A 19,992-nucleotide genomic window follows, 5' to 3' on the forward strand; every position below is an offset into this window, starting at 1 on the left:
GGATATTCACCATTCTCAGCAAGCAGAAACTGGGGCAGTAATTCAGGCCAAACTGGGTTTTCCCAAAAGGTCCAGTGAGGAAAACAGTCCAGCTCCAACCCTTGGATAAAGCATCTTCTTCCTGGAAGTTTGTGTTGTCAGTCCTTTTAGCTTAAAGTTGGCAATATCTGAAGATAATTTGTGATAGATTCAGCCTTGTTAGTGATGAGAGAGAAATATTGCATTTATTCAGAACAAATTTTAGAGTGCCAAAATATTGGAAAATAATTTCGTCAGTATCCCTCTTTGTGTGTAAGTCACCTGTACGTGTCTAGGGGACTTACACACAAATAGGGATATGTGGCTGCTGGACCTCACTGGGAAAATAGCTAAGTTATTCTTCCTGACCAAGGAAAAAGGAAAAAGACATGGATAAATACTCTTCCAATACGGATAGTGTGCCTCTGTATGTGTAGATACCTGCATGAGATTTAAGACATAAAATAATAACCTCAGAAAAAATCCTGATTGAATGCACTTGACCCATTTTAAATTCTAAACACTATTAAAAGGCTCTTCTCCTGATAACATTTCAGCAAGGAAACTTTTCTGCACCCCTAAAACATCTTAAGGTGCAAAAAGGATTGAATGTATGTCATGTGAAGTCTTCACTAGGAAAACCTCTATTCAATGAATACACAGGATAGTCAAGGCTGAGCTATGAGTAAAAAAAAACAATGAACTTTGCTCATGAGTTTGTCCTTTTTTAATCACCTCCTGAGCAAATGTAGGAGCTCACAGGTCCTCACAATCAAAGCTGGCTGTGTGTCCTATCCTGTGGTGCAATAAGGATGAATGATCACTTTTCAACAAAGCTCTGTTTCCTCTCTTTGAGCTGCTCAGATGAAATACAGTTGCTATGAAGGAAAAAACACATATGTGCTTATTTTAGCTTTGCCACTTGCAGGCTTAATTATGTGATAGACAAGAGTTTTCTTGCTAAATACTTTGGTTTCCCTTCCAAATGCAAAGACTCATTTCCAGGGAGAAAAAGATGTAAGAACTTTGAACTTAGTTTGGATAATGATCTAACTCTATATTAGAGAAGCAATTAGACTCTCAAGAGCAAGAGATCATCCAACAGTAAACTCTTTTCTCCTCCATTTGTGAGAAAGTTTAGAAACTAAACTTTTTAAACCATGTAATAGATTTGGTCTCATACCTATTTCCATTGTCTGAGCTAAGGGGAATGTTAAAAAAAAAGCAACCATTAACAATGAAAAATGGAGTTACTCTCTTCAAATTCCTCTTTTTAGTAATTGCAGCTTTCCTTTTTAAGAGCTATGAATATCCTTTTTACATTTAAATAAGTACAATAATTTCCTTTTTAAATAAAAGTTTACAATGAGAACTTGTGCTCTGAGAATGAGTACTTCACTGCAAAATAAAAAAACATGTATTCAGGTTGTTGAAAGAGATTCTCTTTGCTTATCACAGCCTATACGAAGAGAGGTGATTTTCCATGTTTTATTTGCAATGCAAAATTATTTACTTTTTGGAAGAAGAGTTACAACTTGACTACAGGCAACACAATTGAAAGTCACTGCTCCTTACTATGTGCAGCAAACCAGGATCTGTGAGATTTTCTTAAATGTTTAAAATACATGTAGGCAGTGAGAAGTACGTCTGTGGCTGAATGAGCTGGTTTGTATTACAAACTGGAAAAAACCACATGCAATCCAGTATTTCAGACACAGGAGCACCCTGGAAAATTGAAATCACTATATTGACCTGTACTTTTTCCCTCCCATAGTGGGTGGGACGGCGTGCTCACGTCTCTGTTTCTTTTTTTTTTACTATATCACCCAGATCCACGGAATTAGCCAGCTCCTCTGAAGGCAAACACCCATTATCAAGCTCTCACAGCCACCTGCTCTCCAGCAATGCCTCCAGACTTTGACACCAACATGAAGTTTAAGTTCTCGATCCTGGCGCTTCTTCTGGAAGTGATTGTCATCATTTTGTTTGGGATATTTGTGGATTATGGCTCAGATCATTCTAGAGCGTTATACCCACGTAAGTATTTCTGTCTAAGATCTATAGAAGCTGAAATTTCTTTAAAGTGATCCTTAGCAAGATTTCTGAATAACCTATGAGACCTACTGATAAAGCTGGAAAAGAAAGTTGTGTTTTTAGGCAAACACATTTTTCTGAGATGTGAAAGCAGCAGGCTTCAAAGACAAATCCAAATTGAGCAGATACAAAATTCTGCAAGCACCTCACTGCTGAGAAGTTTACTTTTCTGGGAGAGAAGAACCTGAGAAATAATTCTGGTGTTTGCACAGCAGGTTAAGACTTGGAGAATTGTGTATTGCTTTGAAAGAGTCCAGCATTTTCCAGAGACAGATGGGGGTGTTTCTTGCCAAACCTTCTATTCTGATTAATGTATTAAATAATTAAAATTAATAGAATGTTTCATTGCTACCATCCAGGTTTGGAAAAGGTAGCTTATGAGAACATGGAAATTGAGCTGCATATGCACCATTGCTATAAAATGTTTGTGAAACCTGGACTCCAAAAGGGCCACAGTTTTGGTGACAAGGTGGATAAGCCCCTGCTATCTTCCAAAGAAGTGGCTCCATTAGGGAGCAATGGTTTAGCCTGAAAATTCTTCTCTTGATTCATTGCTCTGCAAATACTTGGTGAAGATCAGAAAAAGCTCCTGGCCTGAGAAGTACTTACTCACTTCTCTTGTGCAAAGACTATTGTGAATTAACAGAAAACAAAGTTTGCAGAGCTGCAAACTGTGTTTTCCTGGTGGTATTGAAGGTTTGCTGTTCAGTTTTTTGGCTCTGAGGCCTCAATGACTTGTAGCCATGATTGCAATGTGCTTGATGAGGATCATAGAGTACAGAACTCCCTGCCTGTATAATTTTGAATGTAATTTTGTAATTTTGAACCCTCTTTTTTCTCTCATCCTAACCCTCCTTTCAGTGGCTGTTACAGGCGCATGTGAAATCAGGTTGGAGTAAACATGTGCTATGTATTCTCACAGAGAGCATTGTCTGGGTCAGAGAACAGCAAATGAGGGTATTATTCAGCTCCAGATGCAAGTCTGCTGATGGACATCAGGGGCTAATTACTCACATTTAGGTTAGATCCACTGGGATGTGGCAGTATCCCTGACCTATGGTACCTTGGGCTGTGGCCACTCTCTATGACAGAGTTTGGCCATGTCAATGATGTTCATAGAGCCAAAAGAAAGTTTGGGTTGGAAGGGATCTTACAAATCACTTCATTCCAACCTCCTGCCACAGGTAGGGACACCTTCCACTATCCCAGATTGCTCCAAGCCCCATCCAACCTGGCATGGACACTTCAGGGATGAGGCAGCCACAGCTTCTCTGGAAAACCTCTACCAGGGTCTCTCCACCCTCACAGAGAAGAATTTCTTCATAATACACAATGTAATTCTCTCATCTTTTTAATTTAAAAATTTTCCCTCTTGTCCTATCTTTATCTGCCCATTTAAGAAGCCACTCTCCCACTTTGTCATAAGCCCCTTAAGTACTACAAGGTGCTTTAAAAGGTCTCCCCACAGCCTTCTCTTCTCCAGGCTGAACAAATGCTGCTCTCTTAGCTGGTGTCATATTAAACTATCCCAGTTGTACTGAACTATCCAAGTTCCTAAATTAAGTCTAGACAGTGTATTGGGAATTACTCTTGGTCCACTGTCACCCAGGAGGTGATTGTTGGCCTAGGCAAAAGTTATGCCAAAACCCACATGAATTATTTGACAGCACAGGTAATTAATTTTACTAATGCTACAATATAGATCTTCAAATGTAACTTACCCAGCTAGAGATCACCTATGCTTATTTCTTCATTAGTATCAGTGTCTAAAAAGTGTGGGAGGAATTTCCTGCTGTCTCCTACGCCTCCCTATGTGTGACTGTGTTATTCCTGCACACTTGTCCCTTAGCTGCCCACACCACTGACCTGTGAGCAGCCTTCTGGAATGGTTTGGGCTCCTGCAAACTGGCCCCTTGACCTCCTGGCAGGCATGGCTTTAGGAATAGCATGGATAAGGGACTACTTTAAGGTGGGAACAGTGTTTTAGGAGAGAAGAACATGTATTTCTTTTGGCCTGGCTGTTCAGATTGCCAGTAGAGACATAAATCAAGCAAACACCACTGATGTCATATTGAATTTTTAGATGCTGGCCTCAAAGAGGTCATTCCCATTAAAGACTGGGGAAAAAAGTAGATTTTCACAATACCTATATTTTTACTTTTAGGACCTCTTACTCTCAAATTTACCTGTACAAAGTGCAAACAAAAGTATACTTTGCCTGAAGACTTAGCAGAAATTTGATGCTATGGTTGTTTAGGTGTATTAGGAAACATCTTGAGCCAGGACTTCCCTTGAGTCCCCAAAATGATGGGTTCAAACTGCTTCCCATACTATGCCTTAGGATGTTATCCCATCTGTACCTCAGATATTTAGTTCTTTCATCCAGGATGTAATTTATACTCTCAGGACTACAGTGCAAGGCCTTATTTTGTATGCCTTAGACACCTCAGCACTATGAATTCAAGCTGTTTCAGTGGTTTTGGACAGAAGAAAAATGAAAATAATAGTGGAGGATCAGAATAGCTTTGCACTCAGATAAGGAGGGCTGAGCTGAGATCATTCCCAAAGCATAGCTTTGCATTTTATCTATTTCTGGTGGATACTGGCATGGCAAATTGGATGGACAATTTCAGGTGTGTTGTGCCAATGGAATGGGAGAACAAGGGGGTGGGATGGTTCTTAGAGCACTGCGAGAGGATTTCTCTTGTATTGGCATCCTGTTTGCATTGACCTGTGAGCATCCATGACTCCTGGCTTAGGAAAACTTATGCATCCCTCTTGTTCAGGGTTCTAGGGTTTACAACTCTAGGCCAAGGAAGATCAGTTCTAGAGTATGTCACAAGCATCTTTGTGTTGAGACTGACCACCTTGCAGGGGAGGTAATATCCTGGTCTTGGCCAGCATTGCAGAATTCTGTGTGGTGGCTTTGTCCAGGATCTGCTGGAGTGCTTTTCCCAATCTTTATTTTCCTCTCTCCCAGAAGAGAGATGCTTTGCCAAACACGATTAGTTGTTGAAACAGTTCAGTTCAAATAATCTGCTTTCTTCATTATTTAAAGTCACTCTAGACCTTCTCTTTAAAATAATACACAAAAGATAGTTAAAGTTCAAGGTACAGGATAAACTAGAAGGAATTTGTCCTCAACACCCATTAATTCACCTAGTTTTAGCCAGGACTTTAAACCATTTGTGTGAATAATTCCAGACAGCTTTAAAATGTCCAGCCTGAAGAGGAAGCAAAAGGGTTGGAGGTGTTTGTGAACCACCTGCACTTCTATAGAATCACAGAATGGCCTGAGTTGGAAAGGACCTGAAAGTTTATCACCTAATCCCAAGCCAACTAACAATGTTGTTTCTTAAATGCAAAGTAAAGGCTCTTACTGCTATTTCAGTGCTAGGGCAGGGCTGGAATATGACACTGCAAATATAAAAGAATTTATTAGGAATCCCCAGTAAATCCTTATACTTCTGGGCCCTCTTTTGGCCAAACCTGGTAATGCAAAACTGAGGAGTACTTCAAGTAATGGGAATTGCAACTTCAAGCCAAATGTTACACTAACCAGATCATGTTTTTCATGCTTATTGGCATGCAAGAGCAATTAAATACAAATTTTTAAAAACAGTATCTCTACACTGGAGGTTCTTACTAATAGTGAAATCAGAAAAAAAGTTGCAATAGAAAAAGTTGCAATTAAAAAAATGTCCTGTAATTGGACTCAAACCTGTCTGGTTTAGAGTCAATTAAATCACATAAAACTCAAAAGTAAAACAATACTTTAAAATATAAAATACCCATGTTGTGATGATAGACTCAGTTTATATTAAAAGCATAAAAATCAAAATTAAAGTAATAACTTTAAAAAGTAGAAAAAGAAATAACCATATTTTAACAAAATTAATATTTCAGAAAACAACCAAATATTTGAAGAAAGACTAATGGTATGCTGACTAAATATATTCATTCTAAAGTTTAAACTTTGCCTTAAAATTAACTTTTCTCTTATCCATGTAAAAATGATAAATGTCTCAGACAGTAATTTTTAGGGATCCCAAGGATTCCTTTGCACTGGGACACCTAGCACTCACCCAAACAAATCCCATGTACAATTTTGGAGTCAGTCAGAGCACACTGGCTCTGACCACCTTGACTGGAAGAGGAACAAAACTTTTCTGTAAGGACATGAACTGTGATGATGTTCCAGGTAGCTGCACAAAGAGTGGACAGTGCCAGACACAAGTAAATTTGCAAGTATAGAGATCCAGTGACTTTCCATAATGATATAGGAATCAATACAATCAATAATCAGGTGTGGCATTCTCCAGACATTCTGTTTTCATTCTCATGAAGTGGGAAGAATGGATTACATGCATTACTGGAGTTTGGAACTCTTCTCTACTCAAGCTGCCTTTGTCCCCAGAATTTCACCCTTCTCAGTCACTCTTCAGTCTCTACATAAATGTGTTTTCCCTTCAGACTTTCAGGATGTCCATGTGATGATATTTGTTGGATTTGGCTTCCTGATGACCTTTCTGAAGAAATATGGATTCAGCAGTGTTGGTTTCAACATGCTTATTGCCGCCTTCGGTCTCCAGTGGGGAATCCTGATGCAAGGATTTTGGCATATGGAAAGTGGGAAAATTTCTGTTAACATTGAAAGGTATGTGTTAATTCACAAAAATTGTCTTAATTCACAAAAATCCCTAAAGATACCAGGAGAAGCCATAAATCACAACATCTATGGGGTCAGCCTAAATTAAACCTAAATTTCGTTAAGCCTTACTGTCTTCCTCTCTTCTATCCTTCTGCCCTTTACCTCTGAGGGGGCCACTCCTGGTGCACTGGGCCAAAGTTGGTGAAGAAATTTGGGGTGCTACCTTGTGTGTGGGAGGTGTGGGTCCTGTGAGAGGTTGCTCTGAATCTCTGAAGCTGTGGAAGCTGGAAGATCCCCAGCAGTAGCACAGCACATCCTGCACCCAGCAGGCATGGAAGGATCTGTCTTTCCATGACACATGGGGTCACAGAAGAAAGGCTGGAGCAGCATGTCTGTGCACTCACAAGGTTTTCTCTTACTTCCCAAGGAATGATGTCCATGAGCATCATTCTCCAGCAGGGTCTGAACACCAATCACAGAATAAGAGACCTCATGGCAACGTCTCTAATCACATTTAATGCCCCTCCTCTTCACCTGTCCTGCCTCTACCAAGGTCTCAGAGTGTTTTCCACATCTACAGTTCTGTTTTCTGAGACGACTGGTAAACAATTTTGAAATGAACAGCATCCAAACATTACTGAGGGGAAAGCAGGAATGATACAAGTAGTTCCCTCATGCTTATAGGCAGGCACCTTCAGAGGGACCCACAGGTTAGTGCCTCTCTATGCCCTAAGTTTTTGATCAATTTCTGGTTTTATTTACCTTTGCCAATCCCCAAAACACATTAACACTGGTCCTGCCTGACAGCTCATGCAAAGATGGTGCACAGACAGGTGTGCAAGGCTTCCAGGATTATATAAACCATCTGAACAAAGACCTCTCTGTCATCTTTGAAGCCTAGGTGGCAGTCAGGGCTGGAAATTGAGAGGCTGGAACATGTCTAGAGCTGGAAAAGAGTCTGGAGCACAGGTCTGAGGAGGAGCAGCTGAGGGAGCTGGAAAGGGGCTCGGCCTGGAGAAAAGGAGGCTCGGGGGGATATTCAGGCTCTGCACAGCTCCTGACAGGAGGGGACAGCCAGGTGGGGTCAGGCTCTGCTCCCTCTGCACAAATGAGCGACAGGACAAGTAGAAATAGCCTGAAGTGACAAAAAGAAATCACACCAAGATTGGATATTAGGAAAGATCTCTTCACAGAAAGGGTGGTCAGGCATTGGAACAGGCTGCCCAGGGAAGCTGTGGAGTCATCAGCCCTGGAAGTGTTTTTAAAAACCTGCAGAGGTGGCATTGAGGGACTTAGTTTAGTGGCAGCCTTGTCAATGAAGGGTAAAATGGTCTTAAAGACCTTTTCTAATCTAAATGATTCTGTGATTGGACGCAATGGTCCAAGAGACCTTTTCCAGTCTAAATTATTCTGTGACTCCATGACATCCCAGTACATCCCCATACACTTCTCATCTGCCTTTTCATCATAATTCCAACTAGCTAAGCACATATATGGTGTAAGCAGAAGAAAACCTTCTACACTTACTTTTCATTAGCTGGTAAGATCCTTACAAATCCATCTGGAAAGGTTTGATTTAATTTTTATCCATGGAGATGAACTTGAAAACGTTTTACCCAAAGAGTTAAAGCTCTATAATTTTAATGATATCATTTTAATGTCATGTTGGATATTAAACAGCTTTTGAACTGATTTTCTTTTATTTTTCTGTTTTGGGTTTTTGTTTTCTTTTTCTTACCTTCAGCATGATAAATGCAGACTTCAGTACAGCAACTGCTTTGATTTCGTTTGGAGCACTCCTGGGGAAAACAAGTCCCATTCAGATGCTGATCCTGACTCTCCTGGAGATCACCATGTTTGCATGCAATGAACACCTAGTTACCAAAGTATTCAAGGTACAACTATTTAGCAATCCTTGTTTTCTCTTTATAACAAATCCTTTCACAGGCAGGCAATGAACACCTAGTTACCAAAGTATTCAAGGTACAGCTATTTAGCAATCATTGTTTTCTCTTTATAACAAATCCTTTCACTTTTTAATACTTCCAGTTTGCTTAGTCTAGGCTCTGATTTCTACCACAGAATTAAACTATTAAGTCCTCCAGACTTCTCATTCATCAGACCCTTGTCTTTATGCTGTATAAAGTCTCTGGCATTATTTTGGGTCCCTGTTACAGGCCACAGATGTTGGAGCTTCCATGACTATCCATGCTTTTGGAGCTTATTTTGGTTTGGCTGCAGCTTTCGTCTTGTATCGTCCTGGTCTGACAAACAAACATGACAATGATGAATCCACCTATCACTCGGACATGTTTGCCATGATTGGTAAGTGAAGGAATATCAGAAGTTGACCAGCTGTTCATCCCTCCCCCATCTCTATTTTTTTCTGATTGCCTATTATTATGCTACATTAATTTTCCTAAGTACACTTCTGGAGGCAAATTCCCTTTAGTCTCATTAATTCACCATTAATTCATTTTCAGTGGCACACATATTTTTACAGTTTTTCCTTGCTTCCAAGGATGGAAAGATCAAATAAAATATGTGTTTTCACTGTACATTAGTGGTGACTTCCTTTCTGTTAAATCTTTTACTTTTCAGCAGTATTTCCAAAGCAATTGTCCATATTTTTACAGTTTTTCCTTGCTTCCAAGGATGGAAAGATCAAATAAAATATGTGTTTTCACTGTGCATTAGTGGTGACTTCCTTTCTGTTAAATCTTTTACTTTTCAGCAGTATTTCCAAAGCAATTGTCCATAATTATTGGATTGATTTGTGCCTGTCAGGGTAATGAATACCAGAAACCATATATCTATCTGTCTATGAGAACTGTTCATAGACCAATTCACCAGCTAAAACTTTAAGTTGTATTGATAGATAGAGGATTTGCATGTGAGTTGTGTTTCCTGTGCCTCCTGCTCTGGCTGGGGTTTCACAGTGCTGGTGAGCTCTAACAGTGAGAGGGGCATGACAAGGGGTCATCAAAGCCTTCCAGTAAGACTTGAAAAGAGACCATGTGTCAAAATCCCAGCTGCCAGTGTCAGAAAAGCTTCTGCGTATTCTATTATTTCTTCCAGAATTGTGGCTATTCCATGTTTCTCATTAATCGTCGTCCTCATTTCTTTGTAGCTCTGGTGTATTTGCCCTTGTGACTAAACAGTTTTTGCTTTGTTTTGACTTCTGTTGATCCAGGTACCCTGTTCCTTTGGCTTTTTTGGCCCAGTTTTAACTCTGCCATTGCAGAAGCCCAGGTTACAGCCATTATCAACACGTACTACTCCTTGGCTGCCTGTACCATCGTAACATTCGCCCTGTCCAGCTTGGTGGATAAAAGAGGCAAATTCAGTATGGTAAGAATCACACCATAACCCTTGTTAAATCGAGTCAACCCTCTGCAATAAGGATGAGTAGGCAGATTCCCAGTGCCCATCCATCTGTCCAGCCTATCTGGAGCCTTTCCCCATACTATGGCCAGAATTAGAGGTATTATACTTGTAAAACCTATAAAGTCTGATGAGAAATGGCTGAGAGAGCTGTGGGGGCTTAAGAGAAAAGGAGGCACAGGGAGGATCTTTTCACTCTCTACAACTCCCTGAGGAGGAAAGGTTCAACCAGGTGGGGCTTGGTCTCTTCAAATACCAAGTGACAGCATGAGAGGAAACGGCCTCAAGTTGCATCAGGGCTGGTTTAGACTGAGTATTAGGAGAAATTTCTTCACAGAAAGGGTTGGAAAGCAGTGTAGTGGATTGGGAATATGTTGTTTGTACTGGTTTAATGGTTGGATTTATTAATCTCAAAGGCCTCTTCCAGCCTTAATGATTCTGTGATGATTCTCTCTCATTCACAGAACCTGCTGGACCACAGAGACATTAGTCCAGTGTTCAGGTGGACTTTTGAATCTTATTCCAAAGTTCCTACTTGAGTTTCCTTATTACAGCAGCCAAAAATAGGTCTCTCAAGGAAATGAGCCATTCCCTGGAAATCTCAGTGCATCTTCACTGTGGTGGTGTTCTCAGGGGTCCCAGGATGAGAGAAGAGACAAGAATCTTGACTCCATGTTTCAGAAGGCTGATTTATTATTTTATTATATATATTATATTAAAAGAAAATTATATATTAAAACTATACTAAAAGAATAGAAGAAAGGATTTCATCAGAAGGCTAGCAAGGAAAGGAATGGAATGACAATAAAATCTTGTGACTGACCAGACAGTCCAAGACAGCTGGACTGTGATTGGCCATTAATTAAAAACAAGCACATGAGACCAATCACAGATCCACCTGTCACATTCCACAGCAGCAGATAATCATTGTTTACATTTTGTTTCTGAGGTCTCTCAGCTTCTCAGGAGAAAAATCCTAGCAAAAGGATTTTTCAGAAAATATGTCCGTGACACTCCACAACAGACAAAACCAAACCAGCTTCTGTCCCCTTGCCCTAAAATCCATCTCAGTGTGCACCCACCCCTTTCCAGCAGCTGCAGTTGTTTGAGCCCAGCATGTGCAAGGGAGCCTTGAGAGGCTCTCAGCCCTAAAACAAGCCGCTGCTCCTCCTGTGCCACCTCTGCCTTGCTCTGTGTCCCCTCTGCAGGTTCTCATTCAAAATGCCACCCTGGCAGGAGGAGTAGCAGTGGGTACCTGTGCTGACCTGGAAATCCACCCTTTCTCTGCCATGTTCATTGGGGTCATTGCTGGAATTGTCTCTGTCCTTGGGTTCCAGTTCCTGACTGTAAGTATTGGGGACCCAGCTCTGCTCCCATTTTTTATTTCTCTTTGGCATTCCTGGAGCTCCCTTGGTTTGCTACAAAGGGAGGATAGATACAGTAAATCCAGGTAATGGTGACTTTTATTAATAATTTGATTCTCGTACTTCTGCTCTTTCTTTTGCATACCATCTAGAGATCATGGAAAACCATTAACTCACTATAAACTTCCTATTTCCCCTCGTTTCAGCCTGTGATGGCATCCAAGTTGAGAATTCAAGACACTTGTGGAGTTCATAACTTACATGGTTTACCTGGAATTCTGGGGGGTATTGCTGGCATCGTAGTGACTGCGATAAAAACAGAAATTAGGTGAGTTATAGAGAGAAGAGAGAAAAGATTTTTTATTTTTGAAGGTCTGTTATAATTTGCTACCTAATTTGGATTATGACTTTTTTTCAGAAATGCATTATTGATTTGATGTCAGGCATTGTATTCTCATTTAATTTGGGTTCTTCTTGATCTTTTGCCTTTAACACACTGTTTAAATGCCAAGCTTGTTAGAGATTAAAAGCTCAAATAAAAATAAATAAATTAAAACATCACAAAGAAACAGCACACTGAACCATTCAAACATAGAACAACCCTTATTATGACTCCACAATTGCGCTGTTGGTATTTGTAAGATTTAAAAAAAAAAGGCAAAATGGCTTTTTTCCACTATTTCCTAAGACTCTAAAAAGATAAAATGCTGGTTGTTTTGACAAAAGGGAGTATTCTCTAATGGCTTACAGGACATTAATAACCTTCTCAAAGAACTTGTTTTCAACTGTAGCCTAAAAGAAAGTTAAATTAAAGTCGTGAGTTCCTTCCAGTACACGGCAATGGCAGGATTTGTTGGACTCAATGTTCTTGGAGATCTTTTCCAACCATAAAGATTCTAGGATATTTTCCTATCAATCACCTTGTCCAGCATGCAGCAAGTACAAGTTGTAAGACTGATCATCAGTCTCAAAGTGTAACAATTGTTTGATGGGCAAAGGTTTTGTTTTTTACTCTTTTCAGGAATGGTCACGAGCTGACTCCTGCCATGCAGGCTGCTGCCCTGGGAAGTACACTTGCAATTGCAATTGTGGGAGGAGCACTCACAGGTCAGTGTGATGCTTATAGTGACTAAAAAAATATATTAATTTAGAGGTTTCTCCATGGAGAACTTGAATGTGTCAACAATTTTGTGTGAATAATAAAAAAATTGAAAGAATGGGCCCCAGTGTCAGAAACTCAAATATGGAAAAACATTTTTCCAATGTTTTTGTCTTCAAATTAAGTTCAGGTTTGTCAGGAAGAATTTCTTCTCTGAAAGGGTGGTCAGGCATTGGAAGGGGCTTCCCTGGGAGGTGGTGGAGTCCCCATCCCTGGAGGTGTCCAAGGAGTGATGGGATGTGGCACTCAGGGCTCTGGTCTGGTTGACAAAGATGTTCTTTGATCCAGGATTGGACCTGATGATCTTGGAGGTTTTTTCCAACCTAAATGTTTCTGTGATTCTGTGATTCTGTATATCTCACTGTAAACATGCTCCAAAGATACTGAGTTTTATACCTATAGGAATAATAAGGTGTTTTTCTGGAAGGAATTCTTCTCCAGATTCAGACACTTCAAATTCTGAACAGAAACTAGTCTGAGATCAAGACCTACTCAATGAGGTGTCACATGTTTCCATGTGTTTGTGAAAACTTCCAAACAAACAAACAGAAAATCAGGCTGAAACAGAAAATTTTGGTCTGAAATCTGGTCAAATAAAAGCAAGCTCTTATTTATGCTCTTATTTATGTTTGTATGAAGAAATCAGCATCACCTCTCACAATAATTGACCTGATATCCCAGGATGGTTGAGCATTTCTGTAGAGGAGGAAATCAGTCAGAAAACTTAGCTGGATGTCTAGGGCACATCTGAGGGACATTAATTTGGTAATTGTCTTCATTTTTTTAAACCTCTGGTTTTCCTGCAGGTGCTATTCTAAAGATCCCTTTCTTGGGACAAGTATCTGACCAGAACTGCTTTGATGACTCTGCTTATTGGGAGGTAAGATGCAACTCCTTTCATTTTCATTATATTGGAGGATGTACAGCCACTGCAGCCTCACTCTCCTGGGCTTTGTGGTTTGCACACATGAGTCAGAAAGGCTGCCTGTTCAAAATTCAAAAATTCAAAATCCTGCTCTACCTCAGGCTGTGAATTTATCAAGGCCAGGCCACCTTCAGGATAACTTTTGGCCTTCTTAGGTAATCATGCCTTTCTCATTGGACTCACATTGAACGAAAAGCAGAAAAAGACACAACAAATTGATATCACAGTGGAGGCCTTTATCTCTCTCTTATGTGCTCACTGTATCAGGTATCCTCTTCCTTATCAGAAACTGATAGCATATTCTTAATTTTGTCAATATAAACTTTATTGTTTTATGCCAGGACAAACCCAAATAATATACATTCCTTGTAAATAAAATGTGAAGTTAAAGGAAATTTTATTCATTTTCTTCAATAAATTAAACACTTTTTCTATTAAGAAAACCCTGAGTTCATCCCTCAGTATACAGAATTGATGGCTCATGTCAGGCTGCATCAATGTTAATAAACAGACGTACATTATATATAAATAGAATTCAATTTTTGGCACATTTTAGTCTTCTTTTATGGCAAAAGCAAATCTATATATCCTTAATTGAGCTCTTCTTTGTTTTTCATGGCAGGTTCCAGAGGAGGAGACAGTGCCTGAAATTCACTCCAGCCACCGTGATGAGCACAGCAGATTTGAAGCTGCCATGTAGAAAAATTATTAATCTGCAGTATTTGTCCTAATGATGCTCTTTTCCGTTTCCAATGCTAAGAAACAACATCCAAGTATTGTCCCAACCACACCAGGTTTTCAAGAAAAGGCTGAAGATGTGTATATTTTTGTAAAAGAAAACAAGTTTTATTTTAGATTACTTAGTCATTATGCCAAGCTCAGGCGAATAAATTAGGTCTTTCTAATATATTTGTTCATCAGAAAAAGGCACCACAAATTGCTCTTTAAAATTATCTATATATTATCTTTTGTTGTCACTGACAACAATATAGCTGTTGTAATAAATTTTGAGTTTCAAGATTATTACAGGACAATATATTTGATTGAGAGATTTCTGAGTTACATACTTCAACTGTATAGGGGTAATAAAAAAGAAATTAATTGATATTTTTTATATGGATTTGAAAAAACTTTTCACCAGAGTACCCCAGCTTAAATTTTTGAGAGAGTGTGTTGTCCTGTTTTCTGATGGAGGACAAAACATGCTGTATTTTGAAGCTTGATTATGACAGGAAGCAAAATGTTGAAATAATTCTTATGGCAAAGAACAGAATACAGTGATTGATAAGGTAATATGAGTATCAAGATTCATTGTTAATATGTTTTTTGAAAGGGAAAAGAAAGTGAAATTGTAAAAAAATCATTATTGTCATAGATCTATTTATTTATTGTCATAGATTTAGTTAGTTTCAAGGACATAATAAGGGAACTGAGTAGGAGCTATGAAAACCAAGTGATTGCATAATAGGTTTTATTCTATTCAACAGTAATAAGTGGATTGTAGCAATGTTAATTGTGGTATTCACATGCCCTCTGAACAGAGAGAAGCTGTGAGACAAGCAGAGAAAAAGGAAAACACAATTCTTATCTCACTTGCTGTGCCTGTTTTGTGCTAAAGTAGAATGCAATGTGGAGATTGTTTACCCAAAGTGAGGATGTTTTGTTCCCTGGGCCTATCAGGGCCAAGAAATGTGTGTGTGTGTCAGACTGTAATGGGAGAGAGAATCAGAGATGAGTGCAGTGTGAGCAGTTGTGAGCAAGAGTGAGTGCATGGCAGATCCAGTTTAGATAAAATGTACATAGTATAGTATAATAAAGCAATTCCTTAGCCCTCTGATGATGGAGTCAGAGGCATCATTCTCTCACCCCCTCATTGGAGTCACCTTTGATTTACAATAGTTAATGGCAAGAAATATAGCCTGGACTAATGCCAGCTCCAGAAAAACATGAATTGTTTGGAACTGATTGGAAAGAAATTATGTTCAACCTGCAGAAGACTCGGCAGAGAGCTTTCATGGGGCGAGTCACTGACTCTGAAATCACTTTCTTCTAAAAGAAGTGAAAGCAAAAAGAAGAAAACTCAAGCTAAATTGAGGGAAATTAACTTCATCAGAGAAGTGATGACAGTGGCTGCTCAGTCCGGAGACAAAAATTGAGGCAGCTGAAGGAATTCCATGAAGTGCCTTCCTGCACAGGATAATCCATTGAGAGACAATGGATGGGAAGTGGAACTCAAGCAGCAGGAACACAGTGCCGCAATCCATCATTCATGGAAAGTTACTGCTGATGTCTGAATAACAAGCCAAAGAGGGTGAACTTTCAACCTTTTTTTTTAATACTAGGATCTTATTTCAAGTCTTACTTATCAAACTTAGGGGAAAACTCCTCTCATATAAAATAGCACATACATTTTAATTTCTGCTGATGTATTTTTCCTTGAAAATCTTTAGAAAGATATAGGTAGGGCTGTCCCATATGTTATACCTGCTGTATACTGCTACATATGTCAGATTTCTATCCATGAATAAAAATACATTTGTTGTATCACACTCTAGTTCAGATAAGCTCTTTTGCAAATGTTCAATGACTGACTCTCTTCTACCTTGTTGGCTGTAAGATGACCTTTATCCTCTCAAAGGTGTCACACATTCATTTTTGTAAAAATTGGGGAAGCATTTAGCAATGTAAATATTGCATTTGTAAAAATTTTAGAAGTATTTTGTGCATAATTTATGAAATGTTGAAGTACTTGAAAAATATTCATGTCTGATCAGCCTGTAAAAATCTTATCTTCAATACATGAATTTCACCCCTCAAATTCCTGCTTGGGAGTTCAGAGGGTCATTCATTTACCTTAAAGCAGGTGAGGTAATTTCACTAGTTTTGAGTGTTGACCACACAGGAACACCTGAGTGAGGAAGCATCACCCACTGGCAGTAAATTCATAATTTGAATTACAGCAATTAATAATTTGAATTGGTTGGAAAATACATCCAAGATCATCAAGTCCAACCTTGGAGGGATTATCATCATGGCCAGTAAATCCCATTGAGAATGTCATGTCTACTCACTTTTGGAACACTTCCAGGGATGGTGACTCTCCTGCTTCCCTGGGGAGCCTGTTCCAGTGTTTAACCTCTCTTCCAGTAAAGAATTTTTTCCTAATATCCAACCTAAACCTTCCCTGGTGATTGATGCCTTCAATAATAACATGTAGGGGTTCTTTTAAAATCCAAAAGGGAAAAAATGAACTATACATTTTTGTTTTGTAGCTCTCCTTGTAATCTTTCCATAGTAATCCATACCCTCATCCTCTCAGTATTCATTGTCCCCCAAACTTCTTTTTCAGAATATTCCTCTCCCAGAGAAATCAGTCCCTTAGGGTCTCTCAAAAAACAGAGTAAGGAGATAAATCCCTTTGCTTTACCAGAACTTGAAATGCTATTTTTTTTCCATTCAGCTTGAAGTATACAACTTCTTTCTCCAAAGGTTTTTACCCTAATTGCTCATTCCCGCATTGCCGATGCCAGTGGCATTTGGTTCTCTGGCTTATGGCATTTTCTTTGGTTGCTTATTTCCCAATTAGTCAAAACTTTGAATCAGCAGAGCTTCATAAATAATCAGTTACAACTTCTGTGCAATACATGACTGGATGCTTAAAAGACAAAAGTTGAAATTATTTTACTAAAAACCCTTTTGTTCTTCCATGAGGAAGCCTTATACTTGCAGGAAAAGAAAGTGAAGAGTTAAACAAGACATGGAGTGAAGGATGAGCTTAAAGGATGGGACTGAAAAGTAAACAAAAGTTAAAGTACAACTAGCCTAAATTTGAGGCTCATGATCATCAGCATTTCTCTTCTTTCTCATAAAAGACTGGCAATGTTTTATCCCTTCCAACAACCACCCAACACTCTTCCTGTCTTACCTTTGTTCTCACTTTGACATTTTTTACATTAAGAGAGTTTATATAAGGCATTGTAGAGTGGGGGTTTTTTAGGGTTTTGAGGTTTTTTGTTTTTTTTTTTTTTAATGAGTAAAACTTCAATGATATCTTCTTTAAACTAACTAAAGGTCAAACTTACTTTAAATTAACTAAAGGTCAAGCTTACTTGTCAGCCCTTTTTAGACTACCAGTGGGTGACCATAGCTTTGAAGGCTGTTGTATAATTCTCCATTTGTACCTCTGTCAGAGCAGTATCTTTGTATTTCATTACTGAAAAGGAAATGTATTTGAAAGCCATTGGCTGAATATTTGCTTACAAAATTTATTTTAACATTTGTGCTAAAATCTGCTGCTGAATAAATGCGTTAATTGAATGATCAGATGACCAACTGTATTTATTTGACATTTCTTGGGGATGTCTTCTTTGTCTCTTACTGGGATCAACCTTTTCTCAAAATATATTCTCAAATATATTATCTCAAATATAATATTCTGTATATATTATTTATCAAAATATATATAACAAAATATGTCTCGTCTTGCCAAAGAAGAGCTCTTCCTGTTCTTCTAAGCCCCCTGCAAACTGTTTACCTTTCAGCTTCCTCTCATTTCCTTGCTATTGGTTAAATTCCAGATATATGTGGAAAATTTTACATACTCAGTGCCTTTTTACCCACTCTGGAAAAGTGAAGTAGAATCAGGCAAACTGGAGCACAGCTGAATGCTGGCCATGGACTTTTTCCAGGATATCTTCCAGGTGGGTGAGATGTCCTGGTCTCTCCTCTGGAGCCCCTGGAATCAGCACCAGGCTCAGGGTGAGCCAGGCCAAGAGCGGCTTTGCTCAGGTCCCTCTCTGTTGGGGAAGATGAAACAGGAATGCCTTATAAATATGATTGTCTGGCAAAAGATTTTGAGAATATAGAAACTGTAAGCGAAATTGAAATGAAGCAAGCTTTGAGATCCCTCAGTTACTGAACAAGTGGAAAACAATGGTATGGCCAGCTGAAGGTAATCCCCTTTTGCTGAAACAATACCCTCTGCTTGCAGACAGGCCCAAGGGTCAGAGTAGACCCTACCAGCTTGGCAGAAGGGGTCCAAAGAGGAGTTTTTAGAGTTTAAAATGTGACACAGTATGGTAATGTAATGATTCTTATAGCCTGTATGGAAATGCTGTAGGATTTGTATATTGTACTAGATTGGCTAGTGAGAATCAGAATATTCAACACAGAGGATGATTTATTGTATTGAAACGGGAACCTCACTCTCTTAGCTCTTGCCTCTTAGCTCTTACTTTTTTATGCTCTTACCCCTTTTACTCTCTTATGCTTTTACATTCTTACCCTCTCATCCTCTCTGCTCCTTTCTTCTCTCGGGCCTGCTCCAAGCTGTGGCTGGCAGCTCCCAGCAGGGCCCTGCACCCAGGCCCTTTGCAATAAACCCCAAGTTCCATGATCTGGCTTCAGAGATCTCTCGTCTCCGTCCGTCCCGACTGTGCTACCCCCTGATGCTCCTACACTCTCCCAGCCTGGCTCAGGTCCCACTCCCAGCCTTGCTCAAGGCCCCACTCCCAGGTTTGCTCAAACCCCTCTCCCAGTCTCCCAGCCATGTGCCAGGGCTCTTTTCCTCTGGGTCTCTGCTGCCCCATTCCCTGGGGAATTCCCCCATTCCCTCCTCTCCTCTGCCTCTGGCCATGTCTCTGCAGGGACCCTGACACCTTTGGGAGAGGAGGACAAAGGGCTCAGCTTTGAGGCACTGCACCTTACACAAGCTTCAGGTTCTGGCCTCAGGGCCACATGAAACTTCATGTTCAAGATTTCTGCTGGAAAACTCTTCCAAACATTGTTCTACGGACTGTGACTCAACTTCTTTGTCCAGTCTTCCCCTTGGCTTGCTCTTTCAACACTTCCTGCTCTGCTGTTCCCTCTCTGAGACACCTGAGATAGGCTGTACCTCAGCCCCCTTTACTCAGCCAACAGAGGACATCTTTTCCCAGTGCTGTGTCCAGTTCTGTGTCCAGTCCATATCTCCAGTACCAAAGAGATATGGACAGACTGGAGAGAGTCCAGCAAAGGGCCACAAAGGTACTGGAGTGATTGCAACATCTCTCACATGAGGAAACAGAGAGGTGGGAGTTCAGCCTAGAGGAGGGAAGACTCAGCAGGATCTTATCAGTATAAACACCTGGGGGGAGGATCAAATAAATCAGAGCCAGACTCTCCTCAGTGTGTGCCCAGTGCCAGGACCAGAGGCCACGGGCACACACTAAAACACAGGAGGTTTCAGGAATTTTCAGAAGGTTCAGCTCTGAACATCAGGAAACACTTTTATATTGTGAGAGTGACTAAGCACTGGCACAGGTTGCCCAGAATATGTGGCATCCCCCTTCTTAGGATCATATAATTTTATAGGTCCTTGGAATTGTTCAAAACCTGTCTGGACATAGGCTGGGGCAAA

General features: G+C 39.8%; 1 protein-coding gene across 1 annotated transcript; it reads left to right on the forward strand.

Annotated features, from left to right (window-relative positions):
* The first annotated feature begins 1,922 nt into the window (after positions 1-1,922).
* Positions 1,923-16,054, forward strand: RHAG (Rh associated glycoprotein). Its single transcript, XM_054291759.1, has 10 exons — positions 1,923-2,055; positions 6,586-6,769; positions 8,508-8,658; positions 8,941-9,088; positions 9,957-10,114; positions 11,356-11,493; positions 11,718-11,839; positions 12,533-12,618; positions 13,477-13,550; positions 14,218-16,054. The coding sequence occupies exons 1-10, from the start codon at positions 1,923-1,925 to the stop codon at positions 14,293-14,295; spliced, it is 1,272 nt and encodes a 423-aa protein (XP_054147734.1). The 3' UTR covers positions 14,296-16,054.
* The last annotated feature ends 3,938 nt before the right edge of the window (positions 16,055-19,992 follow it).

This window comes from Melozone crissalis, unplaced genomic scaffold (assembly GCF_028551555.1).
Source record: "Melozone crissalis strain CALT ecotype California unplaced genomic scaffold, PUWL_Pcris_2 ptg000106l_1, whole genome shotgun sequence".
Lineage (NCBI taxonomy): Eukaryota > Metazoa > Chordata > Aves > Passeriformes > Passerellidae > Melozone > Melozone crissalis.

Coding starts and splice junctions, on each gene's coding strand:
- RHAG (XM_054291759.1), top strand. CDS start 1,923: ATGCCTCCAGACTTTGACACCAACATGAAGTTTAAGTTCTCGATCCTG. Junction 2,056..6,585: donor TTCTAGAGCGTTATACCCAC/GTAAGTATTTCT, acceptor TTTTCCCTTCAG/ACTTTCAGGATGTCCATGTG. Junction 13,551..14,217: donor ATGACTCTGCTTATTGGGAG/GTAAGATGCAAC, acceptor TTTTCATGGCAG/GTTCCAGAGGAGGAGACAGT.